At 36.2% G+C, this 25,060-nt stretch overlaps 1 protein-coding gene across 21 annotated transcripts in view; it reads right to left on the reverse strand.

The window, feature by feature from the left end:
- Positions 1-25,060, reverse strand: part of NRXN1 (neurexin 1) — a 999,171-nt gene that overhangs the window by 260,230 nt on the left and 713,881 nt on the right. For all 21 annotated transcript variants that reach the window (XM_028139955.2, XM_028139954.2, XM_028139952.2 and 18 more), the window contains one exon: positions 11,602-11,783. In XM_028139955.2, coding sequence (XP_027995756.1) covers positions 11,602-11,783 — 182 coding nt within the window. The remainder of the gene's footprint in view (positions 1-11,601; positions 11,784-25,060) is intronic.

The raw sequence follows: 25,060 nt of genomic DNA on the forward strand, positions 1-25,060 counted from the left end.
AAAATTCCAATGGCATCTTTTACAGAACTAGAACAAATAATTCTATAACATGTACGGAATCACCAACGACCCCAAATAGCCAAAACAATCTTAAGAAAAAAGAACAAAGCTGGAAATACCATGTTCCCTGATTTCAAACTATACTACAAAGTTATAGTAATCAAAATAGTATGGTATTGGAATAAAAACAGACACATAGATCAATAGTTAGAATAGAGAGGCCTTAAATAAATCCATACATATATGCACAACTAATTTATGAAAAAGGAGACAAGAATATACAATGGGAAAAAGACTGCCTCTTCAATAAATGGTGTTGAGGAAACTAGTTAGCCATATGCAACACAATGGCACTAGACTAGACCATTGTCCTATACCATTACACAAAAATAAAAATGTATAAAAGATTTGTTAATGTGAAACCATAAAACTCCTAGAGAATAAAATATATGGGGAAGCTCCTTGACATTGATTCTGACATTGATTTTTTTAGAACTGACTGCAAAGGCATCAAAAGTAAAAATAAACAAGTGGACTACATCAAACCAAAAAAATTTCTGTATAGCAAAGGAAACCATCAACAGAATGAAAAGTCACCCTACTAAATGGGAGAAAATATTTTCAAATCATAAATCCAATAACAGGTTAATATTCAAAATATATAATGAATTCATATAACCAATAGCAAAAAAAATTATTAAAAAAATGGATAGATTTTTTTTGTTTTTTTCTCTTTTTTTTAATTTCTTCATTGATTAAGGTATTACATATGTGTCCTTATAAAAAATTAAAAAAAAATGGATAGAGGCTCTAAATAGGCATTTTTTCAAAGAAGTCATACAAATAGCCAAACACACATAAGATGTTCAATATCAGTAATTATCAGGGAAATGCAAATCAAAACCACAATGAGTTATCACCTCCCACACGTGTGAATGGCTATTATCAAAAAGACAAGAAATAACAAGTGTCAGAGAGGATATGGAAAGAAGGAAATCCTCATACATTGTTGGTGGGAATGTTCTATTAGTGCAGCCACGATGGAAAACAATGTGGTTTCTCAAAAATTTAAAGATAGAACTACCATATGATCCAACTATACTGGATCATACTCCTGGGTATTTATCTGAAAAAAAAAAAAACACACAAAAATCCTAATTTAAAAAGAGATATGCACCCCTATGTTTATTGCAACATTATTTACAACACACAAGATATGGAAACAACCTAAATGCCCATTGATAGATAAATAGATAAAGAAGATGTGGTATCTATACTAATAAAAGGGTAATATGCTAATTAGGGCAGAAGTCTTCATGTTCAGGACATCCATCTGGACGTCCATCCAGACAAAGGTACAGTGGCTGCAAAGCCCAGGGTTCAAGCAGCTGTGGGCTCTGGCAGCCGTGAGCCCCGGCGGCTGCGAGGCCTGAGGTTCAGGCCTCGCAGCCACCGTGGCCAGCAATGGCAGCAGCAGCAGGGTGATGGAGGTGGTGCCTACCCCTGATAAGCCCAGTTGCCTACCACAGAGGAGTACATCAGGAGTACATCTGTCAGGAGTACATCCCCTGAGGGCTCCTGGACTATGAGAGGGGGCAGGCAGGGCTGAGGGACCCCCACACCAGTGCACGAATTTTTGTGCACCGGGCCTCTGGTATACATATAAAATAGAATACTATTGATCCATATAAAATAAAATCTTGCCATTTGCTGCAGGGTATTATGCTAAGTGAAATAAGTCAGACAAAGAAAGACGGACTCTGTATGATTTTACTTGTATTTAAGTTTAGAAAAATAAATTAATAAACCTCATCAATTGGTGGTTTGCAGAGAGGAAAGTGGTTGTTAGGGTGTGGGTGAAATGGGTGAAGAGGGTCAATTGTATGGTGACAGATGGTGACTAGACTTATTGTGATGATCACTTTGTAGCATATACAAAGACCAGATCACTCTGCTGTGCACCTGTAACTAATATAAAGGTATATATAAATTTTACTTCAATTCAAAAAATAAAATTTAAAATTGGTATTTATTATATGTTGAAATGATAATACTTTGGATAGATTGAGTTAAATGAAATGTATTAAAAGTTCACTCATCTGATTTTTTCTTTTTTAATGTGACTACTAGAAAATTTAAAATTATACACATGGATCACATTATATTTCTATTACATAGTGCTGATTGAGAGATATTTCTGGAATTTGGTGAGAAACATAAGGTCATAAGAGTAAGCATGGGGACCATGTCAGGTTTTTAATGTGTAATTGTGTAGATGGACATGAGGCTCGGCGACACTGAGTTCAGTTTTTAACATGGTAAGTCTGAGGTGCTCATGAGACATTCAGGGGGAGACACTCAGTAAGCCCTTGGAAATGCTGCTCTGACGATCAGAGGGGAAGTCAGGACTGGAGATGTATACTTGGGAGTGAGCAGTCTTCATTTGCTAGCTAAAATTCAGAGTACTATTTTAGGAATATTAAGATGAACTTATTTTCACAGCCAAAAAGGCCTAATGATTACATTTTGATCTTTTACCAAGAGCTTTTGTGGTCTGTCAATCTTGTATGTCCACTCCTTGTTGGGCAGGAAGGCTCTGATGAGTAGGTTCAGGAGGAAGTGCTTTTCTTGATAGGAAGAGCCCACCAGTCAAGGGTCTCCTCAGAAGCCTAACTGCAGTGTGCTCTCCCAGCGCTCCACTTTGTAGGCAGAGGTGAAACAGCTCATCCTGCTCCTCGCCAGGAGGGCAGAGGCCTCCTCTGTCTTGTTGACCTAAGAATTCCCAGGTGCAGCATACTGCCTCCTGTGGGAATCCAGAATGAGTCACCCCAAGATAAGCCTCTGTGGTATAGAGATTGTTTTGAGCTAAAGGCAGCTTTAGCTGCAGGCTCAAGAGGAACTTCTACCTCTCCTCCTTGACTACCTAGAAGAACTTGAATTGGGGGCCTTGCCCCAAATGGGAGATTAGCAGAGAGAACCCCTTTTGACCTATCTACAGGGCACAACGAACTTCTATTTACTAAACATTTGCTCTTGTTATCATCCTGCAATAACCCTTTGAAGCCCTCAAGTCACCTTACTTCATCCCTAGCTCAGAATGTCTTACATACCTAGAACCCCCACCCCCTTTCTATCTCTGAACCTCTCATCCATGGGGGGTGTCTGAGTCATTCATGTATGTGGGGTTCCCATACATATGTATTAAATTTTATTTTCTTGTGCTAATCTGTCTGATGTCTATGTTATTATTAGAGCAGCCAGAAGAACCTTGAGGGTAGAGGAAAGTGGGTCCCTCCCCCACACCCCTAACATAAGCTCCTAAAGACAACACAAATTGCATATCAAAGCTCGGAAAATGTTTGTTTTCATCAAAATAATTTCCTCAGGCCCAGTGAAAATTATCTCCAGCTCTTTGCTCCTGATTTAAAATATGGCTATTGTTAACTTGAGTGTTTCCTTGTATATTCACCCGAGTCATTTCCTTTGTTAAAATGAACTGCCTATGTCAGAAGTGGCCCAACAATAGCTCTACTAGGACTTCAATGTCATAGTGTCCTTTTTATCTTGTTTCCTGACCTTTGGTGACATGTTTGCTATGCTGTTTGCATGTTTTATCTACTACTCTCATGCATTTTGCTTATGGCTTTCAGTGTGTTTTGTGCAATTAAAAAAAAAAAGTTTTTCTGATCAGTGTACAAATGACTCCAGCATTCCCCAAATTAGTTGTAATCCTCAAGCAATGTCTTCATTACTCTTTTTCCATCAATCTATGTTATGTTCAGACTTCTGCAAAGCCAGCATCTTTTATAACCTGTGAGCATATGTTTCCATTGTTGATCATGATTTCTTCCTAAGACATGTAATCTCTGACTGGATCATAAGAATGAACATATCAGATATGCTCTGAGCATGGGAGATCTTAATCATGTCTTCTCCTGGGAATCTCTGAATAATCTAGCTCAGCTGCTTCTGGATAACTGAGTCTGTATAAGCCTATAAATGCTTGATGTTTTGAGCTGCTAAATTGTGGGGACATTTTTTTCACAGAAAAAGACAACTAAATACAGTATGAACTACATTATAGGTGATCAATAATAATGTCTTGAATTGACCAAAGGAGGTATTTCTTGAAGGTAGGTTTTTGAAAAATAATAGCTGCAGAAGAAGTGATGGTATATTCAGTAGTTAGAAATAATTCAACAAAGTCTTTTGTTTTAATAGCACTGAAAAGAGCATTTTAGGACTGTAACCCAACTCTGGATAACTTAGAATTGATGTGAAGCTATTCTGTAAAGTAACTTGGGGTCCACCATAAAGCAATGGATCAAGAAGAGTAGTAATCATAGATTACTAGGTACTGCCCTGGACATTGTTTCAACAGCTCTTTCCAAAAGATTCCTGAGTCCTAGACTTCTTTATGTTAGCTCAAGAAGCTCTAAGTTCCACAGGCCAATAGTTAAAGAGAGAGACTGATGACTGAGTAGAATCTAGATAGTGAGAGACAACGAGAAGACATCTTCTGGGTAGAATTCGAATAGCAAAAGGACAAGAAGTTCATTTTTAAAAGGAATTAACAAATTTCACTGGAGTGGAAAGACAAGTATAGAATTATGAGAAAATGGACTGAAAAGGGAAATTAAGATTAGAATATTAAAGACATGAAGTGTTAGGCATAGACTTGTCATTTATCTGTACATAATTGGGAAGCATCCTGTGTTTTAACAGAGGAATAACAGAATCAAAAAAGCATTTTAGCAATTTAATTTGACATAAGTATATAAAAGGGATTGGAAAGTATTTAGAATAGAGACAGGAAGATAAGTGCCTAAGTGATAAGTACATGAACTGAGAAGGTTCAGGTAGAGATAATCGTTTTGATTCTCTATTCAATTTCAACAGCAAAAGAATTTCAGAGAAGGAAATAATTCTTAAAATCTAGAAACCAAATTCCTAGAGTTATTGATGCAACAAAGGTGAACTAGAAAATGAGAAAGTAATTAACTTCCAAGGGTAAATGAGGAGTTTGTATCGATGCACTTAACCCTACCACTCTATCATACAGAGATTGTATCAAGGTATCTGGAGAGCACTTCAGCCAACAGAAATGTGACCATCACTCCTCCCATTTTCTCCAAAGATAACTTGTATCCTTCATATGCTAAATACTTGGACAAGAATTTTACAAAACATGGTAGAAAGAATTTATTTTAGATTTCTTTTAAAATTCTAGTCAAAGAGGCCACATATTCTCTAATTTATGTTAGAATCAGGAAAACAAAAATCATATAAAATATCTGTAATACTGTAAACAATAAAAAAGTGAAAGAGAAAGCTCTCAAAAATACCTAGTGAATATTATTTACAGGATTTAATTTAAAGATTATATGGCAAAGTAGAACTCTTAAAATATGGAAATCTGTTGGTTAAAGAGAATATTTCTCTAGAGCATAATTTAACTGCAAGAAAACTGTGAGGGAATAATTGGATTTTAACTTGTTGATACAGATGTGAACCCATGTCTAATTATTGACTTTAAAATGTGTGTTTTTTTATTTAATTAATGGTAATACAGAGTTAAGATAAATAGTATAAAATGTAGAGAGGCAGAGAGAGGTGAGAAATATTTGACATTCCACCAATATTGATAAGTTATTTTGGGACATGAAATATTTACTATAAATACACTAACCTTCTAGCCTAAAACTAAACCTGATGATCAAAAGGTGTATTTCTAAATCAAAATCAATTAAGAGCTTGTTGTAAAAATAAGGCTTCCAGCTCAGCAAAGTACAAAGAATAAGCACTTAAGGCAAATGTGTAGAACAATTTACTGATCAAATTTGCAATGCTCTTTCATGCTCCCAAGATGAAAGAATTTCAAAAAAACACTTTTTTACTCATCCTCTCCTCCAACCTCCACACATTTACTCTGGTCAGAACCAATGACATGTTAATATTCCTGGCAGTGAATGAGCACACATTTGCAGTGGCTTTCTTCTGTCAAACAGAGAAGGGGTAAGTAACTTCCAATTAACATTACCAGACTGATATACACTGAGTGGCCAGATTATTATGATCTCTGAACGCATAATAATCTGGCTACTCAGTGTATATCCTATATAATAAAAGGCTACAATGCAAATTGTTCCCTCGACCAGGAGTTCGACCAGCAGGCAGGCCAGCCAACCGCCAATGTCCCCTCCCCCTGGCCAGGCTGGCCGGACCCCACCCATGCACAAATTCATGCACTGGGCCTCTAGTGTGTGTGTGTGTGTGTGTGTGTGTGTGTGTGTGTGTGTATACTGAGTGGCCAGATTATTATGCATTCAGAGATGCAGAGATCATAATAATCTGGCCACTCAGTGTATAAGAAATGTTATCCCTAGAGCAAGCATATCAAACTCAAAGGCTAACACGGGCCAAATAAATGAGGCATGTGGCCCGTGGGCCACGAGTTTGGCATGCTTGCTCTAGAGCAGGGGTCCTCAAACTTTTAAAACAGGGGGCCAGTTCACTGTCCCTCAGACCACTGGAGGGCCGGACTATAGTTTAAAAAAAAACTATGAACAAATTCCTGTGCACACTGCACATATCTTATTTTGAAGTAAAAAAACAAAACGGTAAAAACACCCGCATGTGGCCCGCGGGCCGTAGTTTGAGGACGCCTGCTCTAGAGTGACAACATTGGTAAAATTTCTAAATATACCTTAGAAAATATGAAAAATGAATTTTTTATTGTTTCTAAAAGTTATTTTTTCAGTGTTAATTAATACTCAACATTACTAATTTAAATGTACATAACACTTTATGGTTTACAAATCTCTTTATATCCTCTATCTTAAAAACCTATAATTTTTTTCCTGTTCTTGGAAATACTATGCAGATAAGAAAGTTAACTACAAGGAGAAGAAATGGGGATACCATGATGGAGGGAAAATCAAGAAAAATTAGTCACTTTGGGACAAAATATGTTTACTATACATAATCTAAGCTACCTAGTGAACAGGATCCCATGTGGCTGGCCAACAGATATTAGTTGAAATAAGTACTAAGTAGTGAGCTGGTTTATTTTTGTACCCCCGGGGACTAACAAAGATATGAGCCATGCTCAGAAAAATCTTTCTGAACAGCCTTCTAGCATGTACCAAAATAAGTAATGAAAAGCCACATTTCTATATTATATTATTTTTATTAGTCATTATTATTATATATTATATCCTGTACCATCAGAAAGCTTACTTCTATTTGAAAAACATGGATGACATTAAATGAGTAGAAAGTAATTTATGGTAAAAGTGAATTATAATAAATAAGGTGATTATTAAGGCAAGATAATCATTTATCAAAAAATTGTTTCTCACCATACACTTTCTTTAAATCAAGGATGGGAAACCTTTCTTCTGCCAAGGGCCATTTAAATATTTATAACATCATTCCCGGGACATACAAAATTATCAGCTTAAAAATTAGCCTGCTATATTTGGTCAAACATTTAATGAACTCACCACTAATGTCTTGGAGGGCCAGACCATATGATTTCGAGGGCCTTCTATGGCCTGGGACCTGCTGTTCCCCATCCCTGCACTAAATAATCAACTACCATAATTATTTCTTAGGTAAAGATTCAGAAAACAATATCAATAAAATATGCAACTTTTCAAAAATCTGTGGCTGTTGCTACTTTTTTATATTATAAACAAGAAATCATCCTTTCTCAGAGTTATATAGAAATTAAACTTCATCTGTAACTTCACTATGATTATAGAAAAGTTGAGTCTATACTGAGCCTAAGCCATAATATTTTGAATATATCATTCATTACTTCATTTCTTATTTCAGAAAACATTTATTGAGCACTTGTTTCCTAAGCACTATGCTAATTACCATATTTTCCGGCGTATAAGATGACCTTTTAACCCAGGAAAATCTTCTATACACCCAGTCGTCTTATACGCCAGAAAATACGGTAATTGTTCCTTACTTCATGTCCTTATTTTCCCATAATCCACTTCTGAAACCTTACAAATTTCAATAGTAATATCATATGGCTCTGAGGGTAGCAGTAGCAATATTAATATAACCAAAAAATTTATCTATATAAACTATGCCACCTGAGTAACAAAATAATTTTACTATAAGTTATTATATTTTAGAGTACAGTTAATCAAAATTTAAATATGATTATATTTTCCAACAAAATCAAACATCATTTTGAAAAAATAATAAGATGATTAACAATGTCAAATATTCACATCTTCATTGACATTATATGCCAATCAAATTTTAAAAGTTATCTAACTGAAATGGCATTACACATTTTGGCAAGACTGGAGTACCTTATAATGCGTTCTATCAACTTTCCATCTTATTGTTTAATTCTATTAATTATTGGGGAAAATATCACTTTTATATAAAATCAGTACATGGTTTACACATGGTTCACCTTGAACGTTTACAGACATTTTTCTGGCAGTTTAATAGATACTTTAAATTTCTAACTTTTATATATAAATCATCTATGATTTGTTTCATTTTTAAGTCAGTTATATTCATAACACAAAGTCAAACAACAGTAATAATCTATACTTCTATAAATCTGTTTTCCTTTTAAGTTCCCATTCTTGAAAAAAGTGGAAGAAATTATTTGAAGAAAATCAAGACAGATTCAAAGGTACCTAAATAACCTCATAAAGTAGCCTCTTAATATTCCCAAATCTAAGTGTCATTATTAAGAATACTTTTGCTTCTGTCACTGGAAAACAATTATAGTCCTTATACCTTCCCTTTCCCTTTTCCTTTCCCTTTTCCCTTTCCTTTCCTTTCCTTCTTCCTTCCTTGCCCCCTTCCTCAGTCTCTCCCTTTCTCTCCCTCCTCTCTAACCTCTCTCTCTTTGCTTTTTAAATATCTAACTGCTCTTTCTCTTCCCCTTCCATGTACCCAACATTATGGGAAGGAGAGGTAAACTTCTGTAGTTAAAAGAAAAACACCAGCCTTGTGTTAATTTTTATGGTATGTTGAAAATGTAGAAATAAGTGACTTGTCTCCATATCAGCAACGTGCTAAGTCATTACTTGTAGGCAATGAGAGAAAAAGGAGATAGAAAGTTTTAGTTGGCCAGATTTGGACTAAAACTGGGTATGAGTAGTTGGTACAGGAGTGAACAGGGCTAACCTATCAGGACATTTGGTAAGCCCAGGGAACCAATGTCCATTTGCCATTTCCTAGTCAAGGCCATGCTCTCAGATCAAGGGAGAGTTTGAAGGTAGCGAATTCAAGAGGAAGGGTATCTAGGGGCAGACACTGCGTTCAAAGTGATTGGCTAGGCAAGACCAAGAGAGGAGGTTCAGGAAGGAGACCAGCAAAGGAGCTGTGGAAGGTCCTGGGGCTGGTATGAACATCTAGAAAGTCAATCTATTATGCATAAGAGGATTGTAAGCCCACATTTGATCAGAATTGGAAAGAAAAACCCATTCTTGTAGACTAAAACTCTTTGACCATAAAAACAACAACAGTGGTTGTGTAATTTAATAACATGGCCCCTTATGGCTTGAGAGTGATCATTGTAGAACCTTTTCACAGGGTAAATGTGTAATTGGTTCTAGATCAATAAGCAATTTCTTTCAGGAGGAAAAGCTCTTGTTCCCACTTTTATTTATTTATTTTTTGAAGTAGCAAGGCTCTTAAATCAGAATGGAGCAAATACATTTAGGAAGTTGAGATTACGCTAAACAGCAAGAATCCTTACTGCACTAGTTAAGTTTATCTCAACTGATCATTTATTTATGATGCCATAAAAATCCAGATGCTTTCGGTTTTGATTGTTAGATATTTGCTGAAAGGCAGATGAAATTACTTTCCCAGGGTTCCCATTTTTGACAACTGCATTTTGAATGAAAAATTTACAACCGTAAATTTAAAACAGTTCAATAATGGTCATGCTGAAGTGTTTTGTTTTGTTTTGTTTTGTTTTGTTTTGTTTTGTTTTCTTTCCAAGATTAACAATGAATTCAACTCCTGGTGGTCAGTGTAAACCCTCTACTCAGTGTATTTGAAATTCTGTAAGTATAATAGAAAACTAAGATTAAGAAAATCAACTCCTAGATACTGAAAACAAACTGATGGTTGCCAAATGGGAGGGCGGAGGAGGGTGAGGACTGACTGAAAAAGGTGAAGCGATTAAGAAGTACAAACTGGCAGTTACAAAATAGTCACAAGGATGTAAATTACACAATAGGAAATATAGTCAACTATATTGTAATAACTATATATGGTGCCAGGTGGGTACTACACTTAGTGGGGGTGATCATCTATAAGTTACAAAAATGTCTAATCACTCTGATGTATACCTAGAACTAATAAAATATTGAATGTCAACTGTAATTAATAAATAAAATATTAATGAAAATAAATGAATAAAACGTTGAAAATTAAGGCCCTGTAGAGAAGTCTGTGATAACATATTTTCTTTCGTGTTTGGTGATTTTCCTAACATTTTAGGATGAGTGCCTGAAGGCCAGTCTCTAACAGGGAACAACATATTGACCTAATCAAATATTCTTTGAGGCGCAGGTACTGGTAAAGGGAGAATTTATAGGGATAGACAAAAACAAAACCAACTTACATGATCGCATGAGGCAGAAGAGATAAACTATACCTCAAGGATTAAAAGGAGGATGAAGAGATTTATATGCTTCGGAACCTCCCAGAAGATACGTTGGACCAAGAACTATAATGATAAGAACCCTCGACAGTTTTTAAATATGTGACATGGTTCTTATGTTGACATATCAGTAAAACATACATATCTCTAAACAATGAAAGCCTGCATGTGCTTCTTTGCAAATATTGCAAGGAAATGAGGAGATGCAAAACTGCAACCATACAAATAGGTAACAGTGCAGAGATGTAGGGCTCTACTCAGTGCTGGCAGTGTTAAAAGGTAAAAAAAAGCTTTCCATTTATAAACTATTATTTGCTATGTACTATGTGCTGACTAAATTCTTGTGGGAGGCTTAGAGTTTGGAGAAAAAGGGAAGGTCCCAGGATATAAATGACATTGTATTTTCTTGACACTTATGTATTAAAATAAGTGTAAGATAGCACAGAAACAATGTTTTTGCCATTTTCTTTCACTGCCCCAAATATCTTCAAAGTCTCCTTTTCTCCCTCCCATCCATGGCATGTACCTTCAGACCATTCCCTATCCAGGCTGGAAAAGAAATAAGGACACTGGATCCCTCTCTTTTGATGTCACCAGTATGACAAGCCCCGGCTTCCAGCCAGATGAAACAACACCTACAGGGCTGCCTAGAGGTACTAAAACACACCAAAAACAAACCTTCGTAAACAGATAACTGAGAGGAATTCACACTTCAAACAAAAGCACAATATTTTCTATTATGAAGAACATTTTTTTATCAATTATAATAGGTATAACACTTTATTATCTCTTGAATGTATTTATATTTTCTGTACCGAAAGTTCTGGTTGCTGGGGAGAGAAAGTTAAAACCAACAAACTAATTACAAGTCACTTACCAAAAACAAACAAAAAAACTAACAGTGAAAAGCAAAAGTTGAATCTTATTTTAAAAGTACTTACTATATGCAGCTCTAGGTAGTCCCCCAGGCCAGAAGAACTGTCCACACGCACCAATACAGCTTCTTTCTGAACAGTGCTAAACCCTATGGCCAGTCTGTCTGCTCGTGTACTTGGCCGGTCATTAGGAGGCCACTTATATGTGATTTGTCCACCACCTTTGCTAAAGATATACGTTGTCCCAGCTGGAAAACAAACAAACAAGCAAACAATTAGTCCAAATATGTGAGGTATACCCTTTTCATGTGTGTTAGGTTGACATATCAGTAAAGTATTAAATTTATATTATGGCCACATTAAAAACAAAAACAAAAAATCTTTGGCAAAGCAAATAAGCAAATAGCAGATTTCAATCACACATTCTCAAGAAAAAGATTTGTTGTATTTTTTTTTTAAAGAAATATCAAGGCAGCTCAGTTTTTAATACACTCATTAAATCTCCCAGCAGGTGTTTCAGAACAAACGGGAGATTATTGCTTTTCCAAAGGAGTTGGACAAGCATAGAATGTAATGGGGTTTTATTTCTTTCTGCCAGTTTTTAAGAAATAGTGTAGTAGGAAACATTGACTTTGGACGCTTGTGAAAGGAGCAGAAACATATATCAACTTGGTTTTGAAACAAGGGTTGCATGCAGATGTGACCGGGCCATGCAGCACGGTGAAGCAAATCGCGACAAATACGCTGCGAATCAACGTTTATGGGGAACCTGTCTGTTCACATATGACAGATGATAACTAATGGATGAACAGTCGTAAGCCCCAGTGGTCATGTCCAGAAAATACAGATATTAGATCCCATCCATAGAAGTCAAGTCTTATTTAACAAGCAACATCTAGTAGCTGTCGCAATCCCCAGCATCATGGAAAGACCCATTCTTTTCTCCCCCCCCAAAGTGAATACCAGTCTTGCAGCACTAACATTAATGTCATAGCCACATGTGGTGAATGTTCAGATTTTACTTTCTGGTAGTGATGTCAGTAAATTATCCATCTTACTTTAAAAACAGGTTTTTTTTTCTTCAAACAGGTTTACTAAGCATACAAAGCATGGGAGTCTTTTTTATCTTTGCTCCCCTGGAATTTATCTCACTGGGTGCAATAAAATCAACTGTTTCAGTCAGGATATTTGGAAGACATATGCAAAGATATATACAATGCAAAGGAGATCTTTCTCCACACACAGAAAAAAAATATTGTTACCGCAGGAACAGAACTTAGGGTACAATTTATAGAGGGGCGTGTAGCCCTCCAACAACAACAAAAAAAGCCACTACATATTTAATGTGCACCTACTATGTGCTGAACATAAGGAAAGCAGTAAGAGTGAATATTAAAATTTAGGCCACGAAGCATCTTGTGTTTATGGAAAAATAGCTTCTACCAAGAGTAAGGCTTATGTGTAAAAGTTGAATGTTCATCGGTATGTTTTCAAGATATCTGCCTATCAAATTTCTATGATTACCAAATTTACCAATTAAATGAAGCTGACAATCTCACATTCATGTATATTTAATTAAAATAGCTAAAAATATAATCTGTTTCCCTCGACTGTATTGTGGAGCCAGCTTTTCTCTGCATTATGTCTGAGTCATTTCCATGGGAAACTCCAAGCACTCTGTCCTATGACGGCTGTCCTGATTGCTTTACCAGTAACATGCCTTGGTACATGGTCCTGACCCAAGAAGCGTGTCAGGACGATATTGCATGTAAAAATGATAGAACAGAAATTTGTGGAAAATGCAATGGTAGAGAGGCTGTGCATGTCTCTATTAAATTTTTTGGGGGTACTAATAAATAAGCGTAGTTTCTCTCTCTCTGAGAATAGGTAGGTTACATTTAAAGGCACTAGTCTCTGTGCAAGCAAAGAAAATTCAGATTATACAGATTTGTGTACCAGGAACGCCAGAGCCTTCAGGACCATTAGAAGACTGTTCATCTGGATATTAATAAGCAAGCACTATTTGATCAGTATTTTCCTGCTTGGTAGTTTTTGTAGGTGATTAAGTAGTCCATGCTTCAGTAACACGTACATCGATAAAAAGAGGACAAGAACACTTAAACGTGAAGATTTCTTTAAAACGAAGATGTGGAGATGTGGTGACCTCTGAGTGCTGGTCCCTAATTTTATTTTCTCCCTTTTAGTTAACTTTGTTCTCTAATGACTACGTATTTCATGTGAAGTAAGAAAAACATTCAAAACCAGAGATGCTACTTGACAATATAAAACATATGAGAATCCAGATGTTTCCCAGACTCATTCAAGAAAGGCAGTGTTGCAAAGCAGCAAATATCTTACATTATCTTACAACATTATCTTACAACAGTTTTTCTTTTATTTTCTACTTCTGCGTGGGAAGTAAGGCAAGCATTGCTCCCCTGTTATATTTGAGGAAATTTAGCCATAAGGATTGGCTTGATATCTCATGTTGCAAACTTGGTTACCTTGCAGAGCTGGTAGGAAACCTAGTATCCAGAGTCTGACTGCCGTGTGGGATTTTTTTAATTACAGAAATGTTTCTGTTATGATAACAAGATGGTAAAAAAAAAAAAAAGTTAATTGGATATGTCAGTCTGAATTTATCAAGGCCAACTGTTATCGTATTCTAATGTCTCATATCCATAAAGTGACATTTGCACTTCATGATCATATACTGTCCTTTCACCTCACAATGCTTTCAAAAAAGAAAAAAATCACATATAAATGTGAAGTGACAGGACATTTAATATATGTAGGTTAACATTTGGTTTAGGGTACACTTTCCAAACTTATGGAACTATGAAAGTTTCTCGTTGCTCAGTTACAGGACTTGAGGATAATAATGTAAAGGCTTATATTTTCAGCAAGATAAATGTCACAATACAAATATCATTACTCAAGATTTGATTTCATCCCACATTTCAACCTTTCCCAATAAGTGTTACAGCATGGCCACTAGCATGCTATTAGCTACTCTGTCCTCCTTACAATGACTTTCCAATTCTTTAGGTTTCATCCAAACAAAGCAAAAGCAGTTGTGATACCCTGGCTCAAACAATACAATTATTTCTAGTGTCCTTTTCCTCCAGGTACATCTGAAAGGCAATCTCTCTTCCTTTTCCTTCTGTATGCACAACAATACACTGACTTGTACGCATCGGCACAATTCCATAATAAGCAAAGGAATCAGATGGCCAGCCATGGCACAGTTCTCTCCTACCAACCTCTGTAAGCATCTTGGCTTCCTTTTTAAAAAAAAAAATCACTTTACATCAAACTCTACAAAAATCTCTGTACTCTTAAAGCCCTCATTCCATCAAGATAAGAAATTGCCATATACTCTCCATTTTGGTAACCTTGAGAAGATGAGCATACTCCAACAATATAATATAGTGGGTCAGATGACTAACATTTCCAAATCTATGTCCTTTAAATTGCATCTTTCTGAACCAAGAGCATGATGTACTTACTGAAGAATAATTAAGACATTAAGAATGTAAACGCTGGACTCAGGCACAACTGAGTTCAAAGTTCAACTGTACCATTTACTAGCTACATGATCTTGACAAAGCTATTTATTCTAAGTCTTCTGTTTCCTATCTGGAAAAAAAAAAAAAAAAAAAAAAAAAAAACAAGCATAATAACACTATTATCTCAAGGAACTTCTATCAGGATTAACTGACATATTGCACTGTAACACTTTAGTCCCATTTCTGGCATATAGTAAATGCCCAATACAGTTTACAGAAAACAGATGAAGTGTTTGTATGTATGTCTGTGGTGAAAAAATAAAATGACTAATATTACAACATTGTTGTTTTATCTTACTACTAGAGGCCTGGTGCATGAAATTCGTACATGGAGGGGGGGAGGACAAGGAGGGTGTCCCACAAAATGGCCTGCACCCTCTCCAATCCAGGACCCCTTGGGGGGTGTCTGACTGCTGGTTTAGGCCTGATCCCTGCCTAAACTGGCAGTCAGACATCCCTTGCACAAACCGGGACTGCTGACTCCTAACCGCTTTCTGCCTGCCTGCCTGATTGTCCATAACCGCTTCTGCCTGCCAGCCTGATCACCCCCTACCTCCTCCCCTGCCAGCGTGATTGACATCTAATTGCTCTCCTGCCAGGCTGATCGCCCCCAACTGCCCTCCCCTGTAGGCCTGGTTGCCCCCAACTGCCCTCCACTGCCGGACTAATCACCCACAACTGCCCTCCCCTGCCGTGACCTGCCTCCTCCACCAGAACCCGCCTCCTCCGAATGAGGCGGCGGAGATGCTGGGACCAGCATCCTCCGAAACCACAGAGAGCCCCAGGACCCCCAGGCCTCACCAGGTGGAGTGGCCAGTGGGCCCTGACTCTGCTGTGCATGCAGCCATCTTGTGGCGGCCATCTTGTGATGATGTCACGCGAGGGCATGACGCCACCTAGGCTTTTATTATATAGGATAAGAACCTTTAGAAAAGTTTAACTTATTTCAAAGTTATGTTCAAACCAAATGCCTTTTAAGAAATGACTTTTCTATACCCCCATTTTTATTAGCCTTTTCAGTATTTCATTCCTTGGATTAGCACTTTTTTTCACATAAACCCATTATATCATTATTTACATCCACTAATAGTTGACAATAGGAAGGATATTAAATTGCATTAAATGGGAGCTTTCATGAGAAAACATAGTATTAGTTCATCACCATAATGCATCTAGGGTGGGAAGAATTATAGCATGATGCAAAAAACTCACTGTGACTATTAAATAAAGAAGTAAGCCTATACAAGATAAACCACAATCTAGCTTTATTTTTAAATTTTTATTTTTATAGGAACATCTTTTATTTTATTATGTAAGTGAATTCAATGTGCAGCAACAGTACATCTTAATCAGTTGCAAGCATTTTATCGACATGGAGGAATGTATAGCCGTCATTATTATGCCTGCTTCTATATGCAAGCACTGACACTTCAGTGCCATGACTACTAATGGATTTATTAGATTAACCTTGACATCCCTCACATCACTGAATGTATGGGTGACTCAAACTCAACGTGGTTTTCAGCAAGCTCCACATTTAAGTAGTGCAGCAAGTCTACATTCCTCACTCCAAATTGATTAACAAAGCTGGCTCCATCAGATGCAAATTTAGCAGTATCCATGTACTTTACACTGCAAAAAATGTTTGTAAAATTTACACATGGACTCTCATTTCTAATGTCTGCACTGCCTGTGATTTTAGAAGAAGAAATATTTTTAGAGTTTATTTAACATATATTTACATATGGGGCTCTCTTCCCTTCTTCTCTTTCTTGTCAACCATTTCCTCCCTAAATGTGCTCACTTCTGCCTCACGTGTTCCTAAAAAAGCTAATATATTCCCCCAAACAAATTGAACATTTCTGAAAAAGAAAACCAATAAGCATGTACAGGTATGCTTGATTATTGGTTGCTCTGGATCCTTGCTACATGAACAATAATATAATTAGCTTCTGAATAGATTAGCTTCTAACTCATAACATAACTAAATGAATAAAAGATTCTTTTCTGAAATCCTATAATACTTCAAATGTCATTGTGTAACCAACATGAAACATTTAGGCCATTATGATTCTATTAAGTGTAACAGGGATATAACACTTTTTCCAGTGAAAGTTTGCCAAGCAGTCAGATGGAAATTAAAAGTAAAACACTTATAAATAAGGGGAACTATTATTCTTTCTACAACCTTGTCAAGAGGCTGCTCTTAAATGTAAATTTTCTGAACAACTTTGACCTATGTGGAAGTATTCTTTTGAGTACTAAAGTTCATATAAAGCAAAAACAATAAGGCCACCTTATATGAAAAACAAATTTTAGACTATGGAAAATTTTTTAAAGTGGTGAAACTTTAAAAAAAAACACAAATCTTAACTCTATGTGTGCACTAAAATAACACCTTGTTACAGTTAATTGTCTTTCTCTGTTTCTGTAAATTTTTTGTGAGACCACAAAGAATTATTTCATAAAACTTAGCACAATAGCTTCCTAATTTTAAAATTTCACATAGGAGCATTAAAAACTCAGGAAATGTGGGCATTTTAAGAGGAGAGAGAAATGGAATCAGAGTAATAGGAGTTCCTACCTATAACATGTAACCGCCTCTAATTTTAGAAAGTAATTGACAACAATTACCAAGATTAAGAAGAGATAGCCCTCAATGGTTACTGTACTTCTAAAGATGCAGAAATATTAGAAAATGAAAATAAAGACTAAACATATATCATAATTTAAGATTCCTCATGGAAGATGCAGACTTATGAGAATGGACAAATGCATTACAACTAGCTACAGGCTCTGGAAAATGAGACAGGGTTTTCATCCCTGGACCTAGTGAAATAGAGCAGGTAGGTCCTTAATATGACAGGCAGGGCAAGAAACATTGCATGCTGCTGAAATGGCTTGGAAATAAACCTGTAGTCTGAATCAAACCAAAGAAAATAAACTGAGGAAGAGTTGAGATGTTTTCCAAATAATGAAAGCCTAATCAGGTAGGTTCACAATGATATTCAATACAGTAGGGACAATGGGAGGTTTTTCATAGTATATGGCAAGTCGCATGCTCCATCAGAATCCTAGACCAGTGGTCGGCAAACCGCGGCTCGCGAGCCACATGCAGCTCTTTGGCCCCTTGAGTGTTCTAAAGCCACTTCTTCAAAATAGACTCGCCCAGGCCGAAAACCGACTTCTGCGCATGGGCCACGAAGTTTCAATCGCACTGTATATGCGTGCCCGCACATGGTATTTTGTGGAAGAGCCACACTCGAGGGACCAAAATGCCGCATGTGGCTCGCGAGCCGCAGTTTGCCGACCACTGCCCTAGACTCTTAGGAATTAAGAAAATGAGTTATTATATTTTTAAAGTTTGTGGACCATTTACAAAATTAAATGTAAACTGAGGAAAACAGGAAATGTCAACATTGGGAGCACCCAGTTTTCCTGCATTGCAATTTCCTAGGAGGGACACTGTGCAGAGTCAGTGCACACATGCTATTCTATTAAAAACGAATCGTAAACTCTGTTCAAGTTCTTTCATTAAAAACTCTCGAAGCCCACGCAAATCAGAAATATTGCCAGACTCTCAGGGTCCATGGGGTCTCACGAGGCATTAACAATTAAGGCCTCCCAAACTTTCAATGGCATCAAAGGGGGCTGAACCACTCAGACTCCTCAGTAAACCTGGGGGCTTGAAAGCAGAGAGGGTCTCCCCACTAAGCCAGCCTAATACAATATCCAGCTCTACCCCAGCCAAGATGCCATTTTAAAATAAAAACATGGTGTATGCTTATTCAATAAGAAATTTTAATTAAAATAAAACTATCAAGAAAATGGAACTGCAAAAAGCTATCATGATTCCTAGGAGGTTAAGAATCATTTCTCTCAAATGTAATTCCAATAGTAATTATGTACTTCAATAAGAAAATAAGAACATTTTCCCTTTGTCTATTGGCCCAAAACTTTTCTCTAATAAAAATCTTTTTCTATTAAATATTCCATATTTTTCTAGTCTGTATGTCCTATAATAAAAAAAAATTCTATATTCTTGTGATCTGGGAAAGAATAATATATTTATAAATGCATCATGTATATTTTTCATTTTGATATTTGACATTTTCATATTTTGACATTTATGGAAAGAACATGCTATGTGGAAAAAAGTATCAATTATTTTGAAACCAAGCATGCTCCTAATAACTGTAATAATCCTTTAGAATAGGAGTGAAGTCGTGGCTGACCGACCTTGTCCATGTCTTAGACATTTATTCAGGGGTTCCACAAATAGTACCCAGCCTGTGTGATGTGGGGAGGCGCAAAGCTTCTGTAATGACACTTAGAAATGATTCATTCACATTCTGACATTTTCCAAGTCGTGCCTGGATCTTTACAAGGTGTGAGGCCTTTGCAAAGCTTTATTGTAGGCATCTGCCTCCAAAGCCATCCAAGCGTTTGGCTCATTCTGAGGCCTCAGATTTGCGGAACAGAGGTGCAGAAGACAAATCTTTGTTATTAATACTACTAGAGGTCCAGTGCATGAAATTCACGCACAGGTAGGGTCCCTAGGCCTGGCTGGCGATCAGGGCTGATCAGGGCCTTCCTTCCCCCAGCTGCTGACTGGGGCCTTTCTTTGTTCTGCGCCGCCCCCTGGTGGTCAGTGCATGTCATAGTGAGTGGTTGAACTTCCAGTCAATGGAACTACTGAGGGGACAATTTGCATATTAGCCTTTTATTATATAGGATAATCACTCTATTCTACACCTCAGAGGCCTTGTCACTTTTTGGCAGTGATACCGTTTCCTGCCTTTAATAGTGGAATGAAATCCTGAACACAGAGTTGCCGTGGTTATTTTAAATTATTTACATTACATCCTTAAGATAAAGAGAAGCCACCAAACCAACAATACAATTCATAATAACTTTAGGCGGAAAGCTGAAGTTTTGCTTTTGTTTGTTTTCTAATCTTAGTTCCTCTCATTTAACATCTTCTGGCCTACCTGCTCTATTTAAGTCATTTTCTCCCAGCCCAAGACCCAGCTAAAACTATTTGCTAGTTATTTTGGACCGGAACTAGATAGAATATTAGCTTCTGACTCAGAAGTCACATCAAACTGAGCTCCAACTCTATCACTTAGGCATTCACCAGTGGAATACACTTTTTCCTCCCGAAGTAACTTGTGCTCTTGCTGGTTTATGCTTCTCTGCTGCATGCCCAGTTTTCTTTTTCAGTCCTGCTTCCCACTCTCATTCCTCTGTATCTACAGAACTTATTTTTAACTTAAGAACTATTATATATCAGAGGTGTCTTTTATTGAAATTTCTATCTTAAATGCATGCCTAATGAAGAGAGTAGATTTCATTTTTTAGTATCTTCATGAAACTCATGTGCTTTTAATCATTTATCAATTATGAACAAGGACATAATATATTTCTTGAACTATGTCAGGAATATTGATACAATATGAATAACATAAGGCTCCTGATTCTCAGATGTGTGTAACAAATTTCATGCCTACATCCGTTAACAAAACGGAACGAATGTCGGTAGTTGTATAAGAAATCTAGAGAATTTCACCAAATACAACAAACTCAGATGAGGGAATAGATTGCCTAGAAAACTCTGATAATGAATACCATTCTCCATTTCATTATGTCAAAGCAAGGAATAGCTGTGATGCGTCATAAGACTCTTCAACCAGGTAATGGTGAACATAAGAGAGCTGCTATCTGTACTTACAACTTACTTGAATAGACTATCCCAAAAATCTCCATATTTTATAGGGAAAAGCAGGAGATAGCCTGATAGTCCTTAGGTTTTAAGAATGTATAATCAGCAGAAAAACCGATGAGGCAGCACTGTACCCAGGTGATCAAAATTACCACCACCGGAAATGGGATATATCAAATTCAGGTCCTCTTAACATGATGTGCTGAGAAGGGCACAACATCATTTTTGTACTGTTTTTGCCAAAAATGCATAGCCTCAGTCTAATCCTAAGAAAGCATCTAAGAAACTCAAATTGCAGACATTCTACAAAATAACTGGTGGCATTCCTCAGAAGAGTCAAGATTAGGAAGATCAGAAAAAGAGTGAAAAACTACCAAATTGGAGGGGACCAAGGATATATGACAACTAGAGGCAATGTGAGATCGCAGTTTAGATTTGGAACCACGGAAAAGACCATAATTGGGAAAACTGGTAATTTTTTTAAATAAGGTCTTTCATTTAGTTACTATCATTACGTCAATGTTGATCTCCTGGTTTCAATCACTATACTATAGTCACATAAGATGTGAACTTTGGGGGAGGTAGTTAAAAGGATAAGGAAAACCTGGGTTTTACTGCTATACTTTTTTTTTTAATAAATCTAAAATTATTTCAGAACAATTTTCCAAGGGAATGTATTAATCACGAAAAATAATTTAGGATTTGAATAAGATTGTTGATGGTGGGCTTCTATGAAACACAGGTAGCTTGAAAAACGCTTAGGCCTTGAAATGAAGTGTAATTGGAGATTTTGCTTGGCTTTGAGAACCTGAGAGCATTTGTAGGTAGGTGGAAGACTTACATGTTTTTCTACATATAAGAAATTTGCTTATAACATAGCTCATTGTAAATAAACCATAATTAAGCCTTTAAAGTGAAGATACCTAAAAATTCATATTAAAAAAAATAGCCTAAATAGAACAGTCAAATCTGAGATCAGTTCACCCAGTAGACCAAGTACTCATTCATCCATTTATCCATTTGTTTATCAGGATGGATCAATGTAGAAGTCATTGAAATTCTTATGAAATAGTTTCCAGCCTTAAAATCATGTAGGTAAATAGACTTGAGTTAAATGTCTTTAAGCTGACTCAAATTAGAGTGTGAGCTAATTCCTTTCATAAGTTTGAAATCTAAGAGGGACACTAGAGTTATGAAGAGGCAAAAAAAAACAACAGTACAGATGTTAACATATGATTTTCTAATACATTGCTGATAAATTACAATTGTAAAAAATAGTATATACAGTTGTGATAGAAGAGATGAGTCAAAAGACAGGGAATTTTGGTCATTTTAAAGGGAAGATTTGTATTTCTTCTAACATAATAAGGGAAAGAAATCCAGTGTGAAATTAGTTTAGAAGTTATTTGAAAGATTGAAAGCCAGATGAGCTTAGTGAAATGATAGGGAAAGATTCTAATTCAAAATAAGGAGTTAGGATTTTTTACAAAAGCCAACAAAACACAATGCTAAGACAATAGCAGAATATTATGATAGGAGAAAGAGAATTCAAAGGCAGTACAACAGCATAATTCAAGAATAAAAACATCTATACACTCAATACAAGCATTTCTAGGTATAAAGCACCACACTAGACGCTGGAGACCATAGAAAGGCATATGTTGTCATTTGAGAATGTAGCTTTTCCACACTGATCAGTACCCATTCAATCAGATGTCAATTCTTGAACTTCTTTATTTTCATTCTTTTAGCCATTGCTTATCACCTTCAGTCTTAAATGTTGGAATGAAGACTCATCCCTTGCTTGTCTGATACCTTCCTGTCCCTCCTTAAACTTAAACCTACCTTACAAACTAACATCAGATTGTTGTTGTTGTTTGAAATGGTATTTGTGAAAAGACCCTCAATGACTAAACAACTGTCTACCAAATTAAGTGAAAAATCCTTATGGTATCTTTGAACATCCTCCAAACAAACCAACCCTCTACTTCAGCCAAATTGCAGAATTCACTTGGTTTCCCGAAATACCCCCAAGTGCTTTGTAATGTGGTTCTGGAAAATAACAGCAAACGTATCTTGCGGGAAGGATTGTTATGAGAAAAGTCACAGAGGTGCAAAATGGGTTCCAGAAATAGGAAGTAGATCCACTTATATTAATAAAGAAGCGGATGCATTTTAAGCCTCACTTTTTCCTATCTGTCTCCTGAATTAAATCTCTAGATAAATACAGAGTACAAATCATATCATAGAAAATGGGACAGTTCAAGGTTAGTGTTAAAGAGAGATTAGATCAGTTCCAATATCTCAGTATATTCATAATTCTATGAAATGCAAATTTCCTTTAACAAAGAGTCATATGACTTCACAAATGTAGAAAAAATGTGATAGTACTGTCAAAAGAGAGAAAATGTATTTAATAAGAAATGCCTTGGTGCTATTTGCTACTTATCACAAATGTGTTCATTCCATCTTTACCAGAAAAGAAACCACTTCTAATTTAAGCCCTGCTCTATGCTGAGTAGAAAAAGTAAAATTTGATAGCAACCTAAATTAAAATAAAGCGTATGTACTTTTGGTTTGTTTATTCATTCCTTATCTCAGACTTTCTGGAACAGCTTATGAAGATAACAATAAGAATAAAATTCAGCCAATTCTGAGATATATCAGTCCACATACTTTCATAATAAAAGTTAAAAGAAACAAAATATTGGGAAGTTAGATCACTTACTTTGACAAGCAATTGTGGGTATTTACAAGGTTTAAAATCCATAGGTGGACCCCTCCCCCCCCGCATGAAGATATTTACCCAATGGAATGCAACAAAGACATGGATTTTGAAAATGCTAGAGAGAGAAAAAAAAAAAAAGTTTTCTACAGAGTTTTTTCTATTTCACCACCCATGTGAAGATATATAACTAAGTGTGAGAGTCATTTTTGAAGTTGAAATGATTGAACTTTTAGAGGGTGGATTAAAGTGCCAAATCAGCCCTGGGGCAGGGAAGTGTCAAACCTTTCTTCTTTTGTATTTAGCTCATAAGATTCTATCTTCCTAGACTAACGTTACAAAGTGGTTCCAATCTGCACCTCAGATCCTTGAGCACTCGGGTCCCTCATTTCAAAAGACCCTCAGGTTTGAAACATATGTCTTTGAGCTCTAGCATCTTCAAATAGCAGCTCTGAAAATAATTGTAAAAGACCTATAAGGAGAAGGGTGCTATTAAGGGGTGAGGTAGGCTTCAAACTTACAAAACACCCAGATCTCTAGGATCATCCTTAAAAGTTTAAGTTATTTTAAATTGCATTGTATTCAAATGAAGTTGCTTGCCATCTGTCTTTGAAGTCCTTAAAATTAAGTTTTATCATTCTTGTGGAAAAAAAGAGGTCATTTCTAACTCAGTATAATAAATCGGCTTACTATTATCAATTACTAATTAGAATTAATTATTAAGCATGTGATTCTTTTTCTCTGGAATATTCTAAATCATTTATCAAGGAATGGCGTGTCTTTCTGTGCCTTCTTTGGTATATTAAAGTCATACTCATATAACTTTGGGGTAGATACTACTGAAGTGATTATTTTAGTCGGATCTGTGACAATAATGCTATCTAAAAGCTACATTTAACCAAGAGAGCAGTATTTTTGGAACAGCAGGCAGTATAACAGTGCTTTGTGAATATTAACATATTCGAGCAAATTAGTTTGCACTCATTATCATAAGCAATTACTTACTGTTTAGATGCTGCTCGTATTAAATTGGCAAGCAATTTGCAAGAATTAAAACATAACATCGAGAGCTTTCTGAAAATTCAACAATATACTGAGACAAATGATGCTACTAGGTTCAGAGACCATGTAACATGGAAGCCATTAAACATATGTAGCATTAAAATTATAGTCAGTTGGCTACTATATTTACTGCAATCTAATTTTGTAACCATTGTGCACACTACCAATACAGTGATGCATATTAGACCCCAGGAGGCATTAACAAAAGGAGACCTGAGGAAAGGCATTGTTTCCTGAGAATGAACTAGCTATAAATTTGACTAAATTTTGGTGCTTTAATAACCCATTGCCTTGTCTGAGTATTTTGGTACTACCCAACTTGTCCCTTTTAAGAGGTTTCTATTGTCTTGATCATTCTTTCCATTTATGTCTATGGTGAAGACTGCTGATGTTCACCATTGTCTACTTCGCCTTCTTTAATGCTAGAACTCAAAGCGGGGCATATAA

This window comes from Eptesicus fuscus, chromosome 16, assembly GCF_027574615.1.
Source record: "Eptesicus fuscus isolate TK198812 chromosome 16, DD_ASM_mEF_20220401, whole genome shotgun sequence".
In the NCBI taxonomy this organism is placed as follows: domain Eukaryota; kingdom Metazoa; phylum Chordata; class Mammalia; order Chiroptera; family Vespertilionidae; genus Eptesicus; species Eptesicus fuscus.